At 33.9% G+C, this 24,829-nt stretch overlaps 1 protein-coding gene across 1 annotated transcript in view; it reads right to left on the bottom strand.

The window, feature by feature from the left end:
* The window catches only part of RYR3 (ryanodine receptor 3), a 570,927-nt gene that overhangs the window by 435,863 nt on the left and 110,235 nt on the right, over window positions 1-24,829 (bottom strand). Inside the window, exon 11 of the mRNA XM_044660040.1 lies at window positions 3,340-3,513. Within this exon, the coding sequence (XP_044515975.1) occupies window positions 3,340-3,513 (174 nt within the window). The remainder of the gene's footprint in view (window positions 1-3,339; window positions 3,514-24,829) is intronic.

The following is a 24,829-nucleotide window of genomic DNA, read 5'->3' as shown; positions in this document are numbered from 1 at the left end:
TCTTTTTTAATTTTTCTTCTAAATTTCTTATTGTTTTTCTATCCTTTTTTGGAGTTATTCCAGGTGTTTATTTTGGGCTTAATATTCTTTTATATTTTGCTTTGAGGTTTCACACATTTTCATTTTTGCAATGCTGTCCTCCTCTGAGCTTGTATCTCTCCTGTTAAAATAATTTTCTAGCATGAGGATTTTTCTCTGTCTTTTGCTTATTTGGTGATTATCTTTTCTGGTATTTTTTTCTATATGCTGAAGTTTAGCTTCATTCCTGAAGAGAGTACAGTCCCATGCTTGTACTTTGCCTGGGATTGGGTCAATTGCCTAAGCTTCAAATAGAGTACACTGTAATGGTAGTCTGGCTGGACTTCTATGTGGAGGTTTGCAACTGTACAGTTCAGCTGGTTCCAGTTTGGGTCTGCCTAATCTCACTGAGCCTGGCCTTTATTGGGTTCAGTTCCTCCTCCTTTTGCCTGTGTTGGGTTTTGCTTGGCCTCTATTCTAGCTAGATTATGCCAGACTGCTTTTTTCTCACTGCTGCTTATTCTGTCTTCCGTTGGCTTCTGCTTTTACCCTACTGAGGCTGGACTGAGTCAGTTGTGCTCTTTCCACTGCTTTCTTGCACTGTACTGCATCTGAGTTCCACTGAGGTTTATTCAGCATTCTTTCCTCATACCCCAGTGAGATGAGTCCTCCTTGCAGTCTCTCCACATTGCTCTGAGCTGCAGCAGTGCTTCATCCCTTCTTCTGATGGTTCTGTCACCCTCACAGGCATTTCTTGGCATTTAATTTATTTTAATAGTAACAAGGGAAAAAAGAAACTATTATAGATTTAAAAAGTACATGTGTCAACATAAAGAGAGTTGTTTTCCAAATAAAACTTTCTTTGGAGAAGATTCTCTGCCCTCTCTTGTCTTAGGAGCATTAAAATATATTAGATCAGACCTTATAATTCCACTTCTTTATTTTCTCAAAGGCATGAACTACTACAATTAATTAAAGAAAGCAGAATTGGTATTCTGCAATGTCTTGTGCCCCTTACTTAACCTGAGACTATACTCTTGCTTTGAAGGGTCAGTTAAGGATGTGGCTCTCTCTTTTGATTCACTAACTGCTACATAACATTATTCTGCTCACCACCTCCCAACAAATGCTTAATAATGTTACAATTAGGATCTGAAATATATTGCTGGTGTTTGGACACTAGTAAACTTCTTTCAGCTTCTGTCCAAGATCTCTGGATCAGAGCTTCTTAAGTTTTGCTTGTTGAGATAATGCAATCAAACTAGCCAACAAAACAAGATTCTGATAGACACAGAGGGAAAGTCAATTCTTTGTACTATTAAAAGTCCTATTAAAATTTATATGTATGTATGAATATGTAAATATGTGTGTATATGTATATATGTGTACAAATATACATACACATCTGTGTGTATGTATTGTTCTGTATAAGAAAACAGGTGCCTGAAGTTTAAGTTTCATATTTAAAGAGAAAGGGCCAAGAAGGAATACTATATCAGTTAGGGATCCATCCCTTAGTTTTTACTGAGTTTTCTGACTAAGCAAATGCTTGGTTTTACCTATTCTGTCCCAATTTACTGCCCTTCCTTAGAAATGTTTCATATACATATTAACATGCCTCACCATTTTGAAAAATGTATAAGAAGAGAGAAAATATAAATCTGATCTATTATTATTATTCTATAATTTCTATGATATTCTTTTTCAGGCTTAGCATTTATAGTCAAGAATTTTATCTACTTTTAGTTCTTTCTTTTGTGGTTTTGGCTTTTTGGTTTGTTTGTCTCTTCTCCATAAAGAAGTTCCTTCAATCATTTTATCTCTTAGTAATTCTTCTCTGAACTTTCCCTGTTCCATTTTATCTTTTTTGAAATGTAGCGACCAGAACTTTAGACAGTTTTACAAATACAAGCATGCAATTCTTTTATACATTTTACACACACACATATACACACACAAATGGATGTGTGTCTATATATACATACTCACATACATATGATGTATGTGTATTGGAATCTAGATTTGTTCATTCATTTAGTTACTAATTGGTCTCCCAAAGATGAAACTTCATATTCTTGGTGCTTGTTCCCTGTTCCAAATGAAAAGATGGTCTAGGAACTGTCTTAAGATTTTGACACTTATACCTAGACCAGTTTCTCTATTGTTGGCAGATGAGTAAAATATTAAAATCTGTGAAAATAACTTTGAAAGTCTACTCCTTATTCATAATGCATTTTATTTTTCTTTTCTTCTCAATGTTGGGGGAGAGATATAATTTTGAACTGAAAATAAAATTTAAATAAAAAAAAATTTTTTTAAAGCCTATCACTATGGATTTAATTAGTATGGGATATATGTTGTCTAAATGTATGTCCTATTTAATCTCAATTTTTCTTTAAATAAATTAAAAAGTCGATTCTATTAATAGAAGCAATGTTGTAAATTATGGTAATTATAACTAATCTGTAAATCAAAAAAATTACATGTACCTTTTGAAAGGATTATAATTTTAGGTGTTGGAAATGGGGGAAAGGATAGATATTCTACATTCTTCATTGTGTTTTAAGGTGAAAATGAAATCATTTTTATTTCATTTAGGAAATGCCAACTAATGACAGAGCAAATAGTTCAGAAAATTAGGCAAAGGCTATAGAGAAATATGTAATTTGCTTTGTAAGAGTCCTCTGACACCAATTCATTTCTATTGCTCAAATATTCATTATATTTTAAAAATATTTTCATTTAATTTTTACAAATTACATGTAATTACAAATTTCCACACAAATATTCTTGTTATATGATCAAAATTATCTCCCTCCCTCTCTTCTCTTTCCCCTCCTAGTGCTGGCAGGCAATTCTATGTGGGCTATGCATGTATTATCAAGTAAAATATATTTCCCTATTGTTCATTTTTGTGAATAATCTTATAGAGCTAAAACCCCCAAACATAAACCAAATAAACAACTGAAAAAGTGTATCCTTTCATCTTTATTCTAACAGTTCTTTTTGGAGGTGGATAGCATTCTTTGTCATAAGCGCCTCAGAATTGTCCTGGATCACTATATTACAGATAATAGCTAAGTCTATCATAGTTGATCATTCTGCAATATGGCTGTTACTGGGTACAATGTTTTCCTGGAGCTGCTTATTTCACTCTGTATCAGTTCATGTAGATCTTTCCAGCTCTTTCTGAAATCATCCTGTTCAACATTTCTTATAGCACAATAGTATTCCATCATATAGCACAATTTGTTCTATTGCTCAAATATTTCTAAACAGAAGCAGTAAGTGCACAGATGTACAAATGTTGAAATGGCTCACCTTCCTTTTCAGGGGTCCAAGGCGTGATGTTTTGGCATCTTGTGCTTTGTAAGTCATCCATAGACCACTAGCTATATGTTGGACAAAACATATGGAATCTCCATACTTTATTTCTGCAATTCCCATGCCTTCGATATCCCGCTTATGACTTGAATCCAATTTTTCCTTGATTTCCTATTATTTCCCCCAAAAAGTATATAGTTATTTTTTCATTATATAGAAAATCAACATTAAAAATCATTATTATGGAACTTAGGAATCTAGAAATAGATTAGATTATGACTAGTTAGAAATAATAAATCCCAAAGCAAAAAATTTTGGAAACAACTACTTTTTTGTTTAACTCCTCAGTCCCTGAAAGTCCCTGTTGCTACCTAAGCAACAAAAATCACTCCCAAATTAAAAAAGGAAAAGGCTGTGTTTGAAAAAAATTATTTTAACTTGGTTGTTTAGAAGTCAGAATAGGTTATCCCACAAAGGCAATACTGGATGATTAGATTTACCAATTAACCAACTCACTGAATTGTTCTTTTAAGCAAACAATTAAATGTAAGGCTGAGTAGTACAATTGAAAAAAACACTGACTTTGGAGTAAAAGGACTTGGGTTCTGATCTCAATTCTGCCATTTAACACCTGTGTAACTTGTGGCACGACATTTAGCATCATTGGGTCTCAGTTTCCACACCTGTAAAAGGATGGGGTTGGACTCTATTGTCCCTTCTAGTTATCCTCAAAGCTTAGAACAATGCTTGACATATAGTAAGCTCTTAGTAAATGGTTTTTGTTTATTCACATGCAATACATTTTATCACGGATTTATAACTAGCAGGTAGAGATATGGTAGTATATATAAATAAAATACACATTAGCATATGATCAGTGCTACTATGTAAATGGGAGATAGGAAATAAGTATTTATATAGAACCTATAATATGTCAAACTCTATGCTGAATGTCTCACAAATATCTCATCTGAGTCCCACAACCTTATGAGGTAGGTGTCATTATGCAATCCATTTTATAGATCAGGAAACTGGGGCAAACAGAAGTTAAGTGACTTGTCTAGGTCATAAAGCTAGTAAGTATCTGAGATAAGACTGGAACTCAGGTCTTCCTGACTCCAGGCCCAGTACTCTATCCATTTTACTACCTATTTTCCTCCAAATAGGAAATGTCTAAGTATGAAATTCCATATAAGTAAAGAATCATTTTACTGCTTGGTAGAAAGAGAACATCAGCTACAAATTCCAACAACCATAGGTAATATTTCAAAGTCTAAACGTGGAATTCCCAGAATATGTTTCACCTTGCTGCCAGGAATCCCTCACCATAAAGAATGCCTACATTTAGTAGATAGAAGAAATAAGAGGAGCTAGCAAAGAAGAGAAAGAACATAGATCATGAAATGTTAACAAATTGAGAGGACTCTAAAGAGCTTTAGGGAGGAAAAGATGGTCAACTAACTTCAAATGCTATAGAGAAGTAAAAGAAAATGTAGACTTTCTTAGTTTTTCCCTGATTCAGACTGGGTGTGGGTTGAGGAACCATTAGTGGAGTTTGGGGGTTATGGGGGAGGAGAGAAAGATCTTAAGTCAAGGTTAACCCAAAGGGAAAATTTTCTGTCTTGCTTGCTCCTAGCTATACTGTCCTTTATTTTTTTCCCCTTTCCCTCCTTAACGATCCCAGACAACTTGACCTGCCAGCTCCTTATTGCTTCCGACTATGGATTGTCTCATCCCATTATATAATGTAAAGAAAAATATAACCCTGAAATAAGCACTTAAATTTTTTTCTCTAAGAGCTTTTACTATTATCAACAATGGGAAACAGAAAAGGGATACGAATGGCTCCTTCTCCCTGCATTCATTATGTCAATTAACAAGCATTTATTACATTCCTACTACCTGCCAGGCCCTGTCCCTAGTTCCACTTTCTATTCCAGCCAAATTGGATTCTTTGTCCCTTAAACACACTCTGCATCTGCTGTTTGTGAGCTATCATTCGCTTTTTGTCTTTTGCTTAAAATGTTCTCCCTCTTCCTCAATATCCTCTAAAAAGTTGAACTTAAATTTCACTACCTTTAGGAAGACTTTCCTAGACTGTATCATGCACATTCTACACCCCTCCCCATACATACATCTCTTGCCCAAATTGATAACAACTTTCCCTCCTAGATTTCACATAACATTTCATTTGGCAAAATAAGTACACTTACTTATGACTGAGTATTCCAGTTGTCTATGTTTGTGTATTATCCTCCTGCTAGGCTCTAAGCTACAGCAGGATAAGAATTTATTTAAAATTTGTGTCGCCCAAATAATTAACACAATGCTCTGAATCCATTAGACATTTAATTTTTCTAATGTTGAACAAAGCTTCCCTTTTCATTTTTTAAATTTATACCCCAAGAGGTATAGAGCTGATTACTGTGTATTTTGTATATACAAAGAATTAAGATTCATCCATATTTCAGGCAGATGCCCAGGTTTAGGCATTTCATCATACAAATTAGAACGAGAGATCTCAGGTGAGAAATAGGACCCAATATAATGAAACAAGACCTGACCTGATCTGACCTTCCCTTCCCTTCCCTCTTTCTTTTCCCCTTCTGTACAAACAGAAGACTACCCAATGTCCTGACTGAAGACATAAAAACTGCAGACAAGAGACCATCCAATTCTTCAAGAGAAAAATCTCAGGGAGTACAGAGATCACTTTCTGCTACGATCAAGAAATTCCCAGATTTCTTACACTGTGATGAAAGGTGCCCCAATAGGGACAGGAGACCAGTCAGGACTCTAAGGAAGATTCAGGGAGGTAGCAACACTGCCATCCCCCAGAACTTGAACAAAGGATTCTCAAGGGGAACAGAAATGTATATACTATGATTAGAAACATTCAGACACTGAATCCTGCCAACATTTTTGATATATCAAATTTGAAACAAGCCAAAGGAAATCAGGAAAGCAAAGTTAGTATCAAGTAAAATCTTACCATATCACTCAAAAGAAAAAGAAAATTATCTACAAAAAACTCAACTAAACTGGAAAATTGATCAAGGAGAGCTAATCAAAGAATCATTTCACTACCAGATATCATTGATTACAAAAAAGTAGATATGATGTTTTGGAAATCATGAATAAAAACTGCAAGGAACTATAAGAATCAGAGTGCCAAATGAAAACATAAAGAATGTACAAATTATATCATAAAATGGAACTTCAAGAAACATCATAGTGAAAATTCATGGCTTCTAGGTCAAAGAAGGAAAGCGTTCAAGTACAAAGGAACCATGGATGGTATGAGACTAGACAGCATCTATCACTATAAAAACTTGGAAAGCTTGAAATATAATATTCCAAATTAGAAGAGGTTTATGAGAATAGCTTACTTGCCAGAAATTAGTATAATCTTATCAGAGGGGAGGAAAGCATCTTTAATGAAATAGAAGACTTTCCTAGTATTCCTGATGAAGAGACCTGAAATGAGTAGATACTCTGAAATTTAAACATAGGATTTAGGAGAATGCAAAGGTCTTTACCTTTTGTTGAAATGTAGGGAATAATAGGAAAGGAAAATAGGATTATTAAGTATTTAAATACTAATAGAAGGAGAAAAGAACAATTTCCATTTTGAATTTTAATATCTTCAAGGATCATAAAGATAGTAAATATAGCAGGGGACACAGGGACAGTTTTGTTGTATTTTGATGATTTTAAGAGAAAAAGAAATAAAACAGGAGAGAGAGAGAGAGAGAGAGAGAGAGAGAGAGAGAGAGAGAAATTTGTTATCATACATAAATAGGGTATAAGAGAAGACCATAAAACATGGAGGAAGGTGCAAGGAGGAATGGGCTACACAGTAATCCACCTTAGATCTGAACTAGACAAAGGGAGTTTAAATATACCCAAATACACACACATATACACACAAGAATGTATTATAGAAATTCATTAACCCAAATATTAGCAATAAATAAGGAACAAGGAAATTAGAGAGGGAAATTAAAAGAAAAGGTAATACTCATAATAGGGATTTGGATCAGAGATTCCATTCAGTCTACTAATTTTTTGCATTTTCTTTGTTCTTTCAAATACACAGGAATGTCTTCTCTTTTAACAGAATTTGGTTACTAAATGAAGGACCAAGGTACATGTTTCCCAAGGCAAGGAGAAAGAGGGGTAGATAGTTTAATGGACTGCTTCTTCATTAGCTGTTTATCATTTAGAGATATCTTGGGATGTTCAAAAGAGAGGCTGAATAATGAGCTCCTAAAATTCTATCTATTGACCTGCCTGACTAAGCTTCAGGATCTCTAGACGTTGAGAAAAGCCCATTGGCCTATGTCACTTTATTGATTATGATGTTGATCTAACCAATGAATTGATAAAAATCAACTGACATTTTTACCCAAAAATAACTTGAGAATTTAAATCATAACAACAGTAAATGACAAAAATGAGACAACATACAAAACTTTGGGGACATAATCAAATCTGTCATAAGGGGAAAATGTGTACCTCTAGAGACTTTTTTCATTATCATTAACAACAGAAGAAATAGATCAAAGAATTAGACATGTAACTAAAAGAGTAAAACAGAAATTTTAAAGTGCCAATTAGACATCAAGCTATAAATTATGGAAATTAAATAAAAGATGAGAAAACTGAATGAAAAATAATTACTGAAAAATGAAAGTATAAACCATTAGAAAACAATAAAATCTCTAGTTTTCTTTCTTTTGTTTAGAAAAGAAAAACCAAGTATCAGAAAATAAAAAGGGAGAAATCAACAGCATGAAAAAAATAAATGAAATTATTAGAAACTATTTTGCTTAATTATGTGTCAACAAAACTAAATGAATGAAATTATTATATATGAAAATATAAAACACTCGTGTTAACAGATGGGAAACTTAGACTTTAAATAACCTACACATGAAAAAGAAACTGGACAAGCCATAAACAAACTCCTCCAAATGGACAAAAATCAGGCTTGGCTATATATAAGAAGTAAACTCCATCAAACATTCAAATAATAATTGTTTCCAACATTGCATAAACTGCAAAAATAGGAAAAAAGGAAATCCCAAATTCTTTTTTTATAACACAAATGTGTTCTTAATATCAAAATCAAAAATAAGAGAAAGAAATTTATAAGCTAAGATTCCTAGGGAATAATGATACAAATACTTTAAATACTCAGCAAAAAGGCTAGAACACTATAGCACACAGCCCTGATTTACTACATTAATGACTAGAAAAGGACACGAGCATAATTCGTTGTCAAGAATCTGTACAAGCATGCCATCATGGAGCTGGCATATAATACTGGTGAACTCAGGCAATCAAATGATATTCCACAGGCACTCTTGACTGACAGTATCAAAGGTTTTGGTGAGACTGATAAATGTTGTCTATAGTGGAAATCACATTGTCATGAGCCTGGTATTCATTCATTTGGAAGGCATAGGAGTTTGCTGATTAGATTATATTTGATTGTGTATAGATATGTATAGATGTGTATAGATAGAATGTTGTCCATGAATGTTGTGCTCTTGGCATTTCTCCTGAAGTTGTCAGGCAGCAAACATCACATCAACTATTCCTCAACTTTTTCTAAAGCTATACTGCCTCTCAGGTAGATGACCATCTTACTAGGTGACTGTAAAAGTAAGAAGGGGCCAACCTGGGAACAAATTTAAATGTAAATTTAATTATTTAAAATATTTTATTTAATTTATTTAAAATTAATAAAAAAGAAAAAGAAAAGTTTATAGAATCAGTCCTCATGATAACAGGGAGTCACTGGGGCTTACTGAATAGGGAGTGACATGTATTTTAGGAAAATAACTTTGATAATTGTATATAGAGAGAGACTGGAATAGGTAAAGGTTAGAGAAAGTATGTATATTGCTATAGTCCAGGAAAGGGTTGAAAAGGGACTGAAAAGAAGTGGTGGCTGTGTTACTGGAGTGAAGGAGATTTATTTAAGAGACATTAGGAGACAGAAACGACAGGATTTGGATATTGAGTGAGAGAAGTCTAGCATGAGAGCAAGCTTGCACACCTAGATGACTAGAAATATGACAGTGTTCTGATAATAACAGTTCAGGAGAGGGACAAATTTGGGGAAAATATTCAATTTTTTGGATCTATTAAGTTCAAGATATCAATGGAACTTTTATTTTAAAATGTCTATTAGGCAATTTGTGATAGAGGATCTGGGAGTCATGTTCACAGAGATGGTAACTGTAACCACAGAAAATTAATAAGGCCACCAAATGAGAGAGTATAAAGAGAGAATAGAACAAGACCTTTGGTAAAGCCTCGAGGGATAGTCAGTGGATGTGATATGAATAAATAATAAAAAGAGTGAAGAGATATAGTCAGATGGGCAGGAGAGCCAGTGAAGAGCAATGTCACAAAAATTTAGAGAATCTAGGAGGAGAAAGCATATCAAATGCTGCCATCAGGTTAAAAAGGTTGATGCCTGAGAAAAGGAGATCTGGCAATTAAGATATTATTGGTAACTTTAATGAGCAATTTCAATTGAGGGATAGAAGTGGAAATCAAATTACAAAGAGTTAAGAAGAAAACAACAATGTTAAAACTCCTACATGAGAAGTATCAAAGAAAAATGTGAAATGGTTTCAGGCCCAAAAAAGAACTCCTAGAAGAGCTCAAAAAGGATTTAAAAAATACAATAAGAGATGTAGAAGAAAAATAGGGAAAAGAAAAGAGAGTGATGTGATAAAATCATGAAAAAAGAGACAACATCAAAAAAAGAGTCCTTGGTAAAGTAAGCACAAAAAAAGTGGGGAAAATGTACAAAAATTCACTGAAGAAATCCAACTCTTTAAAAAGGAGAATTGATCAAATGGAAATGGATACAAAATCTGAATAAAGAAAATAATTCCTTAAAAATTAGAATTGGGCAAGTGCAAGTTAATGACTCTATGAGATAACAAGAAATGATTTTAAAAATCAGAAGAATGGAAAAATAAAAAGTATATTTTATTGGAAAAACAACTAACCTAGAAAACAGACATAGGAGAAATAATTTAGGAATTATTGGATTATCTGAAAGCCATGATTTTTAAAAAAACCTGGACATTACATTACAAAAATTTTTTTAAAGAAAACTGCCCTGATAATCTTGAAAAATAGTGTAAAGTAGAAATTTAAAGTATTCGGTAATCATCTCCTGAAAGAGATTTCAAAATTAAAACTTTCAGGAATAGTATAGCAAAATCCCAAAGCTCCCAGGTCAAGGAGAAAGTATTTCAAGTAGCCAGAAAGAAACAATTGATTATTATGGAACCATGTTTAGAATTATACAGGATTTAGCAGAATCTATGTTAAAGTATCAGAGAGCTTGGAGTATGTTATTCTGAAAGGCAAAGGAACTAGGATTACAGTCAAGAATCACTTACTCAGCAAAACTAAGCATAATTCTTCATGGGGAAAAATGGTAAAGCCTACTTAATGAAATAGAGGACTTTCAAGCATTCCTGATGGAAAGAACAGAGCTGAACAGAATATCTGATTGCAAATACAAGACTTAATAGAAGCATAAAAATAAACAGGAAAGAAAAAACATGAAATTCAATAAAGTTAAATTGTTTATATTCTTATGATGATACTTGTTAACTTTGTTATGTTATCTCCTTCATTAAAGTTATTGGGTTCCATTGTTTCTGCTTCTCCCTTGCCCAGACTTGTCCCATTTATCTACTTCTCTACTTTAAAAAATATTAAAAATTTCCAATTATATGTGCAAACAGTTTCCTACATTTTAAAAAGAATTTTGAGTCTCAAATTCTCTTCCTCCTTCCTTCCTTCCCTCTTACCACTGCTGAGATGGTAAGCAATCTGGTATAGACTTTTCATGTAAAATCATGTAAAACATTTTCCTATATTATTCCCTTTGTGGAAGGACAAGAACAAAAAAATTAAGGAAGAGAGTGAAAAAAGTTTGCTTTGGTCTGGATTCAAATTCCATTCTTTCTTTAGAAGTAGTAGGCTTTTTTTTTTATCATGAGTCCCTTGGGATTGTTTTGATCATTGTATTGTTGAGAATTACTAAGTCATTCATAGTTGTTCTTTGTATAGTATTGCTGTCATTGGTACAATATTCTCCTGGTTTTGCTTACTACACTCTGCATCATTTCTTATAAGTATTACCAGGGTTTTCTGAGCTCTTCCAGCTTGTCATTTCTTACAGCACAATAATATTCCATTATAATTACATACTATAACTTACTTAGCTATTTACCAATTGTTGGGTATATCTTCACTTTCCAATTCTTTGTCCTCACAAAAAGATCTGCTTTAAATACTTTTCTACATATTGTTTTTATCTCTAGAATGGCTGAATCAGTTCACAACACCCCACTACCCCCAGTGCATTAATTCTCCCACATCCCCCTTTCCCACATTCCACATCACTTTCTCCACATATCCTCCAAGATTTGTCATTTTCCTTTTCCATCATTAGTAGACAGCTGATAGGGTGGGGTGGTACCTCAGAGTTGTTTTAATTTGCATTTTTTTAATTATAGTAATTTATAGCATTTTTTGCATGATGAAAGATCATTACTTACTTTGTCAGAACTGCCTGTTCATAGCCTTTGGCCATTTATCAATTGCGGAATGATTTGTATTCTTATACATTTGATTCATTTATATCTTTGAGAAATAAATCCTTTACTAGAGACACATTATAAAAATTGTTTTTCACCATTATGATTATTGTGTATTACTATACATCCTATTTCCCTCTGTTTAGTTTCTGCCCACCATACTCACCAATTTGACCATTTTTCTATCAGCACCTCCCCCTCTTTTCTTACTCCCTTCCTTTTCTACTTTCTTCTAGTGTAAGATAAATTCTATTCCCAAATGACTTTATATTTTCTTTCTCATTGAGCCAGTTCTAATGAGAGTAAGGTTTACATACTACCCTTCCCACCTCTGACCATCTCCCCCAACCCACTATAAAAGCTCTTGAATATTTTACATGAGATAATTTACTTCATTCTATTTTTCCCTTTTTCCTTCTCCCAAGGCATGTTCTTTCTCATGTCTTAATTTTATTTTTAAAAATATCATCCCATCATATTCAATTTACATTCTTGTTCTCTATGAATACTGCTTCTAACTCCCCTAATAACGATAAAGTTCTAGGCGTTTTTTTGGAATGGCTCTGTAGCCTGGAAGACTACATCTCCCAGGACTCTCTCCCTTGACTTCTTCAGAAACATCCTATTTCCTTTGTGGGAGGTGTCTGAGAAAGTATAAAAGAAGAGAGGGGGCACTGGTTTTGGCACCTTTTCTCCTGGCGCCTTTTTTCTCTGGAGTGCCTTTTTTTCCTTCAATGGAGGAGAGTCTTTTGCCCTCTTTGGTCCCAGCTAACTGCTGGAGATCTAATTTTCCCTGGCTTTCCCAAATCTTTCTTTTCCTAATCTAAATAAATCCAGCTTAATATCCCTTAAGTCTATCTTGATTTTTGTTCTTCGCAGCCTATCTTTAAAAAGCTCTGGCTAATTTCCCTACAGGGGTTGGGGGCTACACTTCTTCTTTCCCTACCTTTCCCATCCATCCTTCTTTTACCCACGACAGTTCTTAGGAGTTACAAGAATCATTTTCCCATGTAGATTTTAATTTCATTTTTCTATTTACCTTTTTATGTTTCTGTTGAGTCATGTACTTGAGAGTAAAATTTTTCATTCCATTCTGATCTTTTGAATAGGAATGTTTGAAAGTAATTTCACTAAATACTCATTTTTCCCCCAAAGGATTATGCTCAGTTTTTCTAGGTAAGTGGTTCTTAGTTGAAGTCCTAGTTCCTTTGCCGTCTGGAATATCATATTCCAGGCATTCTGATCCTTAATGTAGAAGTACTAAATTTGGGCTATTCTGACTGTGACTCCACAACATATTTGAATTGTTTCATTTTGACTGCTTGCAATATTTTCTCTTTGAGATCTGGAATTTGGCTGTAATATTACTGGGAGTATACTCTTGGGAACTCTTTCAAGAGGTAATTGGTAGCCTTTCAATTTCTGTTTTGCTCTCTCATTCTAGAACCACGATGGCAAACCTGTGGCAAATGTACCAAAGAAGGCATGAAGAACACTTTCTGTGGGCATGCATGTAGTCCCCTGCCATGTTGTCCCCTACCAGAGTTTGTTATCAGAAAGGCAGAGGGACTCAGGCAGAACTGCTCCCTTCCCCCTCTCCACCATGCATGATGACATTTTTTCACAGCAACTGCCCCTCTAGCCAGTAGCCCAATGGTAGTATTCTCTCCCTCCCCTATGTGGGATAAGACAGTGGGGGTGGGGGAATTACCTGATATTCTGTTTGGGCATGGCATGCAGTCTCTAAAAGGTTCACCATCACTGTTCTGGAATATCAGGGCAGTTTTGTTTTCCTGGATAATTTCTTGAAAAATGATATTTGAGCTCTTTTGGAATTATGGAATTCAGATAATCCATTAATTCTTAGATTATCTCTCCTAGATTTGCTTTCTACGTGAGTTGTTTTTCCAATGAGATATTTCACATTTTCTTCTATTTTTTTCATTATTTTGACTTTGATTTTTCTTGATGTCTCATGTGGTTCCACTTACCCAATTCTAATTTTTAAGGCATGATTTAGTTGAGTGAGCACTTCCTTTTCCATTTAGCCAGTTCTACTTTTCAAAGAGCTCTTTTCCTCAATGAATTTTTGTACCTCTATTTCCATATGGCAATCCTGTCTTTTTTTTCAATTAATTAATATTTATTTTTAACATGGTTACATGATTCATACCCCTACATTCCCCTTCACTCCCCACAATCCCCCAACCCATGGCTGATGCACATTTCCACTGCTTTTAACATGTGTCATTGATCAAGACCTATTTCCAAATTGTTGTTAGTTGCATTGGTGTGGTAGTTTCGAGTCTACATCCCCAATCATGTCCACCTCAACCCATGCGTTCAAGCAGTTGTTTTTCTTATATGTTTCCTCTCCTGCAGTTCTTCCTCTGAATATGAGTAGCATTCTTTTCCATAAATCCCTCAGAATTGTCCTGGGTCATTGCATTGCTGCTAGTACAGAAGTCCATTACATTCGATTTTACCACAGTGTACAGTCTCTGTGTACAATGTTCTTCTGGCTCTGCTCCTTTCACTCTGCATCAATTCCTGGAGGTCTTTCCAGTTCACATGGAATTCCTCCAGTTTATTATTCCTTTCAGCACAATAGTATTCCATCACCAGCATATACCACAATTTGTTCAGCCATTCCCCAATTGAAGGGCATACCCTAATTTTCCAGCTTTTTGCCACCACAAAAAAACATAGCTAAAAATATTTTCATATAAGTCTGTTTATTATCTCTTTGGGGTACAAACCCAACAATGGTATGGCTGGATCAAAGGGCCTTCTTTTATAGCCCTTTGAGCATAGTTCCAAATTGCCAGCCAGAATGGTTGGATCAGTTCACAGCTCCACCAGCAATGTATTAATGTCCCAGTTTTGCCATATGCCCTCCAGCATTCATTACTCTCCCCTTCTTTCATTTTAGCCAATCTGCTAGGTGTGAGGTGATACCACAGAGTTGTTCTGATTTGCATTTCTCTAATTATTAGAGATTTAGAACACTTTCTCATGTGCTTATTGATAGTTTTGATTCCTTTATCTGAAAATTGCCTATTCATGTCTCTTGCCCATTTATCAATTGGGAATGACTTGATTTTTATACAATTGGTTTAACTCCTTGTATATTTGAGTAATTAGACCCCTGTCAGAGTTTTTTGTTATAAAGATTTTTTTCCCAATTTGTTGTTTCCCTTCTGATTTTTGCTACATTGTTTTTGTTTGTACAAAAGCTTTTTAGTTTTATATAATCAAAATAATTTATTTTACATTTTGTAATTTTCTCTAACTCTTGCTTGGTTTTAAAATCTTTCCTTTCCCAGAGATATGACAAGTAAATTATTTTGTGTTCACTTAATTTACTTACAGTTTCCTTCTTTATATTTAAGTCTTTCACCCATTCTGAATTTATCTTGGTGTATGGTGTGAGATGTTGATCTAAACCTATTCTCTCCCATATTGTTTTCCAAATTTCTCAGCAGTTTTTGTCAAATAATGGATTTTTGTCCCAAAAGTTGGGCTCTTTCGGTTTATCATACACTGTCTTGCTGATGTCACTTACCGCAAGTCTATTCCACTGATCCTCCCTTCAGTCTCTTAGCCAGTACCATATTGTTTTGATGACTGCTGCTTTATAGTACAGTTTAATATCTGGTACTGCTAGGCCACCTTCCTTCACATTTTTTTCATTATTTCCCTTGATATTCTTGATCTTTTGTTATTCCAGATGAACTTTGTTATAGTTTTTCCTAATTCAGTAAAAAAAAGTTTTTTGGTAGTTTGATAGGTATGGTGCTAACTAGGTAAATTAATTTGGGTTGAATGGTCATTTTTATTAAGTTAGCTCATCCTACCCATGAACAATCAATATTTTTCCAATTGTTTAGATTTAGTTTTGTTTGGAAAGTGTTTTGTAGTTGTTTTCATATAATTGCTGTGTTTGTTTTGGTAGATAGATTCCTAGGTATTTTATTTTCTTTAGGGTGATTTTTAAATGGTGTTTCTCTTTCTACCTCTTGCTGCTGTGATGTGTTGGAAATATATAGAAATGCTGATGATTTATGTGCATTTATTTTGTATACTGCAACTTTGCTAAAGTTGTTGATTATTTCTACAAGCTTCTTAGTTGATTCTCTATGATTTTTTAAGTAGACCATCATATCATCTGCAAAGAGTGATAGCTTAGTCTCCTCATTGGCTATTTTGATACCTTCAATTTCTTTTTCTTCTCTAATTGCTACTGCTAGTGTTTCTAGTACAATGCTAAATAATAGAGGAGATAACGGGCATCCTTGTTTCACTCCTGATCTTATTGGAAAGGCTTCTAATTTATCCCCATTGCATATTATGCTTGTTGATGGTTTTAGGTATATACTGTTTATTATTTTTAGGAAAGGTCCTTCTATTCATATACTTTCCAGGGTTTTCAAAAGGAATGGTTATTTTGTCAAAGGCTTTTTCAGCATCTATTGAGATAATCATGTGATTTTTGTTTGTTACATTGTTGATATGGTCAATTATGTGGATGGTTTTCCTAATGTTGAACCATCCTTGCATTCCTGGTATAAATCCCACCTGATCATGGTGGATGATCCTCTTGATCACTTGCTGGAGTCTCTTTGTTAGTATTCTATTTAAGATTTTTGCATCTATGTTCATTAGGGAGATTGGTCTGTAGTTTTCTTTCTCTGCTTTTGATCTACCTGGCTTTGGAATCAGTACCATATTTGTGTCATGAAAGGAATTTGGTAGGACTCCTTCTTTGCTTATTATATCAAATAATTTGTATAGTATTGGGATTAGTTGCTCTTTGAATGTCTGATAGAATTCACTTGTGAATCCATCAGGCCCTGGCAATTTTTTCTTAGGGAGTTCTTTGATGGCTTGTTCAATTTCTTTTTCTGATATGGCATTATTTAGGTATTCAATTTCTTCTGCTGTTAATCTAGACAATTTCTATTTTTGTAAATCCATTAATTCTTTTTGATCTCGAAACCAATTCCTATTTTTTCTTGGAGGCTCTGGATACAACAGTATTGACTTTATTGTTATCTTCTGAGTTTGTATTTTGGTCTTCCCTATCAACAAAATAAGTATTTTTGTTGAGTTTCTTTTTTTTATTGTTGTTATTTGTTCATTTTCTAATCTTTTTCTTTTTTCCCCTGGAAAAAAAAACTATTCAAATTGGTTTATGTAACTTATTAAGGGAGTACTAATCCAGGTTTCATGTACTTTTTTTAAAAAATATTTTTATTGAAAATAATAACCCTTACCTTCCATCTTAGAATCAATACTGGGTATTGGTTCTAAGGCAGAAGAGTGGTAAGGCTAGGCAATGGGTGTTAAGTGACTTGCCCAGGGTCACATAGCTAGGAAGGGACTGAGGCCAGATTCGAACCCAGAGCCTCCCATCTCTGGGCCTGACTCTCAATTCACTGAGCCACCCAGCTGCTCCCAGGTTTCATGTTCTTAATGTAGCTGCCTTCAGTCCTATCTCTGGGGATCCATGACCTTTCAATTCTTCCATGATGACATGATGTTAGGAGAGGCGTGTTTAATTTTCTCCAGGCTGGTGCTCTGGGCTATGAGAAACCACAAGCACTCTTTTCCATCTTGGAATTGCAACCAGGGTCCTCTAATCTCCTCCCCTGTGGCCACAAGCACTGGTGTGTGCTCATACTTCTCCTCACCCTGAGATGGTAACCCAGGACTGCAACCAGAATCTGTGTATGGACAATGCAACAAAAGTCTTGCACCCCAAACCAGCAAAGAGACCCCTAAATCACCTTCTAAGCATTTTGACCTCCCTGATCATCTGTGGCTGAGAGCTTTAGAAACCTTTGCTCCTGATTCACTTGCCCCAAAGGCCTGTTGATTCAGTAGGCCCTGCCTTGGCTTGCTTTTGCACTCCACTTCCATTTTGATGCAACAGATCTTTTGTACTGGCCTAAGTTGTTTTGGGCTAAAATTTACTTCAGCTATCTATCTTTTTGTGGGTTATACTGCTCCAGAATTCATTTAGAGGCATGATATCTTAGTTTTGGAATTTAATTTGGTAAAGAGCAGGTGGGCCTGCGTACCTTCTTCACCATTTCGGCTCCATTGATACTTGTAATTTTTAAGAACTTTATCACTATTAGGGCAGTTAGAAGGAGTATACACAGAGGGTAGTGATGGAGTAAGTTGATTATGGTAGGATGATAAAAATAAAACAAAATGAAGGAGTGAGAAAGAGGTTTGCACTGGGAGAAAGGGAAGGAGAGGCAGAATGGGGTAAATTATCTTATATAAAGAGGTATAAAGAGTGACTGGTGGACAGTGCTTGAACTTTACTCTAATCAGAATTGGTTCAGTGAGGTAATAATATCTACAATCAATTGGGTTGAGAAATCTATCCTACCCTATAGGCAAGTAGGAAGAGAAGGGGATAAAAGAAAGGGGAATGCTGATAGAAGGGAAAGATAAATTGGTGGAGGTGGTGGTCAGAAGAAATACACCTATGAGGAGGGACAAGGTGAAAGAGAGAAGAGAGAAAAAGGGAGAGAAATATAGGATCTAAGGAAATTTGTTAGTAATCATAACTGTGAATGTGAATGGGATGAACTCACCCATAAAAAAGGAGATAGCAGAACATATTAAAAATAAGAATCCTACAGTGAGTTTTTTTAACAAGAAATACATTTGAAATAGAGACACATACAGAGTAAATGGCAATGGAGGTTAGAGTAAAATCAATTATGATTTAGCTTATGGAAAATTAATATTGAATTATGACATTGCTGGGAAATAATCTTCCCTTTAGGTCCCCTGAGGTTAGACTGAAAATTGCCACAAAAGTTCAGACTTCCAGTTTCCCCTCCCAGGTTATGAAACTGGGTTGGAACCTTCCTTCTTCTGTTAAGATATAAGGATTAAGGACAGGGCTGACCAAACATAGTGAACTCTGACATAGCTGAAAAACTAAGAGTGTATTAAGCAGTCATGTTGAGCTCATTTAAAGTACAGTGGTCCACCCACATGCAGAATATGCTGGCATCGTCATGGTCTTAGCAAAAGACTGAACTCACCTATGATGAAGTAATGAGGAAGAAGTTGAGGTATCTCTTTTGAAATACTCCTCTCTTTTGAAACATCCATTAACTAGGAACTCTTAAGAATGGTTCTAAGTTCAAGGCCAATCAGAAAGAGGATATAATGTCCTTTATAAACAAGAGACAGGCCTCACTCATTCTTTTTACTCAAGAGTCCAGTGAAAGAGTTACTTTTTGCTAGCAGATGCACGCATATATTAATAATTTTATTCCCAGAGAAATGACCTCATATTTTTATTGGTTAAAAATCCAAATGCTATGTGTTAGAGTAAAATAAAAGCAGAGGTAGCAATCATGATCTCATACAAAGCAAAAGCAAAAATAGATCTAATCAAAAGAGATGAGGAAGGAAACTATATCTTGATAAAAGGTACCATATGTAATGAAGTATTATTAATACTAAAAACAGACAGACCAAATAGTATAGTATCTAAAACTTTAAAGAAAGTAAATTGATTGCAGGAGGAACTAGTAAAAGAATACAAGTAGGAGATCTCAGCCTTCCCCTCTCAGAACTAGATAAAATCTACACATAAAATAATTAAGAAAGAAGTGAAGGAAGTGAATAGAATCTTAGAAAGGTTAGATATGATAGACTTCTGGAAAAAATTAAATTAGAACATAAAAGACTATCTTTTTCTCAATTTCATGGCACTTGAAAAAAAAAGTGACCATGTTTTAGGGCATAAAAACCTCACAATTAAATGCAGATAGCAGAAATATTAAATGCATTCTTTTCAGAGTATAATGCAATAAATTATATTCCATAAAAGGCAGTAGAAATACAGGTTAAAAATGAATTGGCAACTAAACAATCATCATAATGAGTGAGTGGGTCAAAGAACAAGTCATAGAAATGATAATAATTTCATTAAAGAGATTAACAATAATGACAATACTAAAATATATGGGATACAGTCAAAACTATACTTAGGGAGAAATTTCTCTCTCTAAATGCTCACATCAATAAAATAGAGAAAGATCAATAAATTGGGCATGGAACTAAACTAGAAAAAGAACAAATTTAAAATCCCAAATTAAATACCAAAATGGAAATCTTAAAAATTAAAGGAAATATTAATAAAATTATAGGTAAGAAAACCATTGAACTAATAAAATTAGAGCTAGTTTTATGAAAAACCAGTAAGATGTACAAATGACTTTGATTTAAAAAAAAGAAAGAAGAAAACCGAATTACCAGTATCAAAAATGAAAAAGTAAGGGAATTAATGGGGAAAAAATGTACAGGAAGATAGCCTAGCTGTAACAGATCACAAACTCTATCATAAAGTTGCAATCATCAAAAAAATTTCATAATGGCTCAGAAACAGAATGGTGGAGCAGTGGAAGAGATTAGGCATGCAATACTCAGTAGTAAATGACTAGAGTAATCTAGTATTTGAAAATCCCAAAGATTCAAGGTTTTGGGACAAAAACTCATTATTTGAAAAAAACTGCTGGGAAAACTAGAAAACAGTTTGGAAGAAATTAGGCATAAACCATTATCTCACATAGTATACTAAGATAAGTTCAAAATGAGTACATGATTTAGACGTAAAAGGTGATACCATAAGCAGTTTTGGGGAGCATAGAATAATTTACCTATTAGATTTACGAATAAGGGAAGAATATATGACCAAGCAAGACATAGAGATCATTACAAGACATGAAATTGATAATTTTGATTATATTAAGCTTAAAAAGGGGTTGCACAAATAAGACCATAGCAACCAAAATAAGAAGAAAAGCATAAAGTTGGGGAAGTTTTTTTACAAGGAAAGTCTCTGATAAAGGCCTCATTTCTCAAATTTATAGAGAACTGAATCAAATTTATGAGAATAAAAAGATTCCCCATTTGGTAAATGGTCAAAGGATATGAATAGATAGTTTTCAGAAAAGATCAAAGTAATTTATAATCATTTGAAAAATGGTCAAAATCACTATTTTTTATATTTTATTTTTTCAGTTACATGTAGAAACATTTTTTGACCATTGTTTTCTGACATTTTGTGATTCAGCTTCTCTCCCTCCTTCCCTCCCCTCCCCTATACACCTATCAGATTGGCTAATATGATATAAAAGGAAAATTACTGATGTTAGAAGAGATGTGGGAAAATTGAAATATTAATGTACTATTGGAACAGTTGAGAACTGATACAAACTGCTGTGGAGAGCAATTTAAAATTATTCCTAAAAGGCTATAAAACTGAGCATACACTTTGACCCAGCAATACCTCTATTAGGTCAATATCCCAAGGAGATTTCTTTTTAAAAGAAATGGACCTATTTGTGCCAAAATATTTATAGTGCCTTTTTGTTGTAGCCAAGAACTGGAAATTGAAAAGTCCGTTAAATGGGGAATGGCTGAACAAGTTGTGGTATATGATTATGATAGAATATTATTATGCTATATAAGAAGTGATGGGCAGTATGATTTAAAAAAAAAAAACCTGAATAAACTTAAATGAATTGATGCAAAGTAAAGTGAACAGGACTAGGGGAACATAGTATACAATAACAGCAATGTTATATGATGATTAACTATGAATCAATTAGCTATTCTCAGCAATACAATGATCCAAGAAAATTCCAAGGGACTCATGATGAAAAATGCAATCCACCAAGAGGATTGAAGGAGTCTGAATGCAGATTGAAACACATTATATTTTTCACTTTATTTTCATCATGGGTTCTTTTTTACTGCATTGTTTTACAACATGATTAGTATGTAGATATATTTTGCGTTATTAACACATGTTTAACTCATATAAAATCATTTATTATTTTAGGGAGTTGGGAGAGGAGAAAGAGTAAAAATTCGGAAATCAATTTTTAAAAAATAAATGTTAAAAATAATTTTACCTGTAATTGGTAAAATATAAAATACTTAAAGTCAAATAAATTAGGACTTAAATTAGGACTCAAATATGAGTCACTTTTCTGCCTGTGTTGTCCATCTGTTGTAGACTATTATAGTTTTAGTGAAGATAGGCACTGTTTAAGTTTAATTTGTCAAACAGCTCAGATTTATATAGCACTTTAAGTTCAGAGTTGCTAAAGATGATGGAAATTTTGGGATTTGATTGTTATGATTGCAATTATTTATAACAATTTTGTTTATTTCTGCTATAGAGTGGTGTAACATTGAAAAAAACATTCTTTTATACTAAGATTGAATATTTCAGCTGTCTCTTTATAATGCAGAGATGGCAGAACAGAAAAAAATGCAATACTGACCCAGAAGAGATAAGAGATAAATTTGAATCTAATGACTGTGGGAAAGTTACCTTCTTAGAGATTTAGTTTCCTCCTTTATAAAATATAGAAGACAATACTTGTATACTTATCTTATAGGGTTATTGTGAAGAAAAACTTTTAAAATCCTAAAGTACTATATAATCTAATATTTTCATTTTAAAATATTATATTACTATGACATTTAATGAATTTGTATATTTTTTGGAAAAAGTAAGGAAAAAAAGCAAGTTAAATAACCCTTCAAAAAATTTTTTTCTTTAAGGCTAAATTTACAGCAACATGTGGACAAGGTGAATGTAATGCCATTATGTTAATTTTTTGTACTTTTTGATGGGCTAAATTTTACATAAAATAATTAGTGAAAGGGAATAGACATTAACTATATCGTGCAAATGAAAAATTTTATGTACATTTACTTACTCCTTGTAACTGTTTTTAACCTTTCAATTGTTTTTAAGATAAATGTGAACAAATCAAGGTAAGATGACCATGCCTGCCATGAAAAAATGTTTCTTGTTTTTCTACATATTGTGTTCATTATATTATATATTTATTACAAAATCATCTAACAAAGGAAGTAAGAGAGGTTTTAAAGTTTTCATTTACTCTAATCTTTTCATTTTACTTATTACATCATTATTATAATTTTACAGATAAAATTGCAACTCATATATTTTTCACTTTTAAGGATAGCAGTTTGGCAAGTAAAAATGTTATTTTAATGTGCTTTATATAAATGAACAGAAGTAAATTATAGTGGTCTCTGTAATTTTCTGCATATCCTCTTTTCCCTTTGTAATTGTAAGAGTCCAGTCCTTAAGATCTTGGGTTGGGCACTTGAGTCCCTATGTAGATTTTCAAGTATGTGTAGCGATTCTTTTACTGGACCAAAAAAATCATGTAATGAAGAGATAAATTTTTGAATTACTGCCTAGCCAGAACTAGCAGTACATTTAAAAGATTCATTTGGAGGCAGGTTAACCCTTCATTCTTTTCTGGTGATGAGCCTGGCTGCCATAGTGTGTAAATTAAATATCTAGGGGACCACTGGTTCCCAGAAATCTCACCTAATAGGGATCACAGAGTCATGTGTCTTAATTTGCCAACTTGGCAAGCAAGACTCCTGACCCAGTGGTGTGCCTGGATGTCAGAACACATGACTCAGACTGTCCAGTTTGAAAGTGGAGTAAGTGTAACATCCTGAGCAAAGATAAAAGAGCCAAAAGAAGTATGAAGGCTCTCTGCCATTTTTGAGCTTGTGAAAGGAACTTTCACAGTCATCCTAATCTTTGCCAAGCAGGCAGAAGAGGACCAGTCCTGTGGGGAATCTGGGAACTCAGTCTCTTGGGCTTTGGTCCCTTCTTGAACGCAAGCCTGCTTCTTGGCTGGCCTTAATTTGTCTGGTCTAACCATGTGGTTAGCTGGGCCCATGGGGAAACTAGGAGCTCAAAGAGTAGAAGTAACACAGCTAGGGTCTTTGGTTAAGTAGGCTGGTAAAATTTTCTTCTTTCTCTTTACTAATAAATATGCATAAATTTAGTAGAAAGTCTCCAAGATTTTTAAATTTACAACAATGGCCCTCCTCCTGAGAGAGGAATTTTGGACCATGGTCTTATTGTTCCTGAGAGAAGTAATAGTAGTAGCGATAGCAGGTTCCTTATGCCAACTTCCTCTTTCCCTAAGGGGTCAATGTATAGCCTCGTACCATCTTTTCTTACTGAAACTTATTAGTAAATATCTTTATTAATTGATATACATTGATGATTGATATAAAAAATTAACTGATCCTAAAGTTCTAATTAATGGAGGATACTAATATAATGGAGATATGAACTGTAATGGATAATCAATATCAAATAATTAATATCAAATAATCAAAGTAGGATGGAGGCTTGGCCTAATGGTTTTAGAAAACCCAATGTCTCATGGATACCCCTAGAATTCTAAGAAGGATATATATCCTTACTCTGAGACAAGTCATATTTCCCAGAGCTGTCAGTTCCTAATAGCTTTGACAGACCAAAAAACCCCAAGGCCCATCTCCCATACAGAGTAACAACCACTGGTCCTCTTTGCTTACTTTTAAAAGAGAAGGAAAAAAGGGCCATGCTCACCCATAAGAATTTTTTAATATGCATTTTCAGTTACAGCTCAGCAGCCAATCAAAAATCTAACTCTTCATCAAGTAGATAATAGAACAGAACATGCTCATAAGGGTCGGACTATCATTAGCTATGCCTTTCTACAACCATTGCAATGGCTATCATTTTTTTTTCACTTGAACAAGGTTTCCCCTAAAATTGAGAATTTATTAAGGCATAGAATACATGATTAGCATAAGCATCTTCTCTTACTCAAAGATGAGTAAATTTTTGAGTCTAAAAAGAGCTTAGAGATTCTCTATTTTAGGAGTTCTTATCCTTTTTGTGTCATGGATCCCTTCTGTGATATGGTAAAACTTACAGATTTTCTTAAAATTAAATTTTATGTGAA

This window comes from Gracilinanus agilis, chromosome 2, assembly GCF_016433145.1.
Source record: "Gracilinanus agilis isolate LMUSP501 chromosome 2, AgileGrace, whole genome shotgun sequence".
In the NCBI taxonomy this organism is placed as follows: Eukaryota; Metazoa; Chordata; class Mammalia; order Didelphimorphia; family Didelphidae; genus Gracilinanus; species Gracilinanus agilis.
The sequence above is the reverse complement of the archived record's forward strand: the minus strand, read 5'-3'. Positions and strand labels throughout refer to the sequence as shown.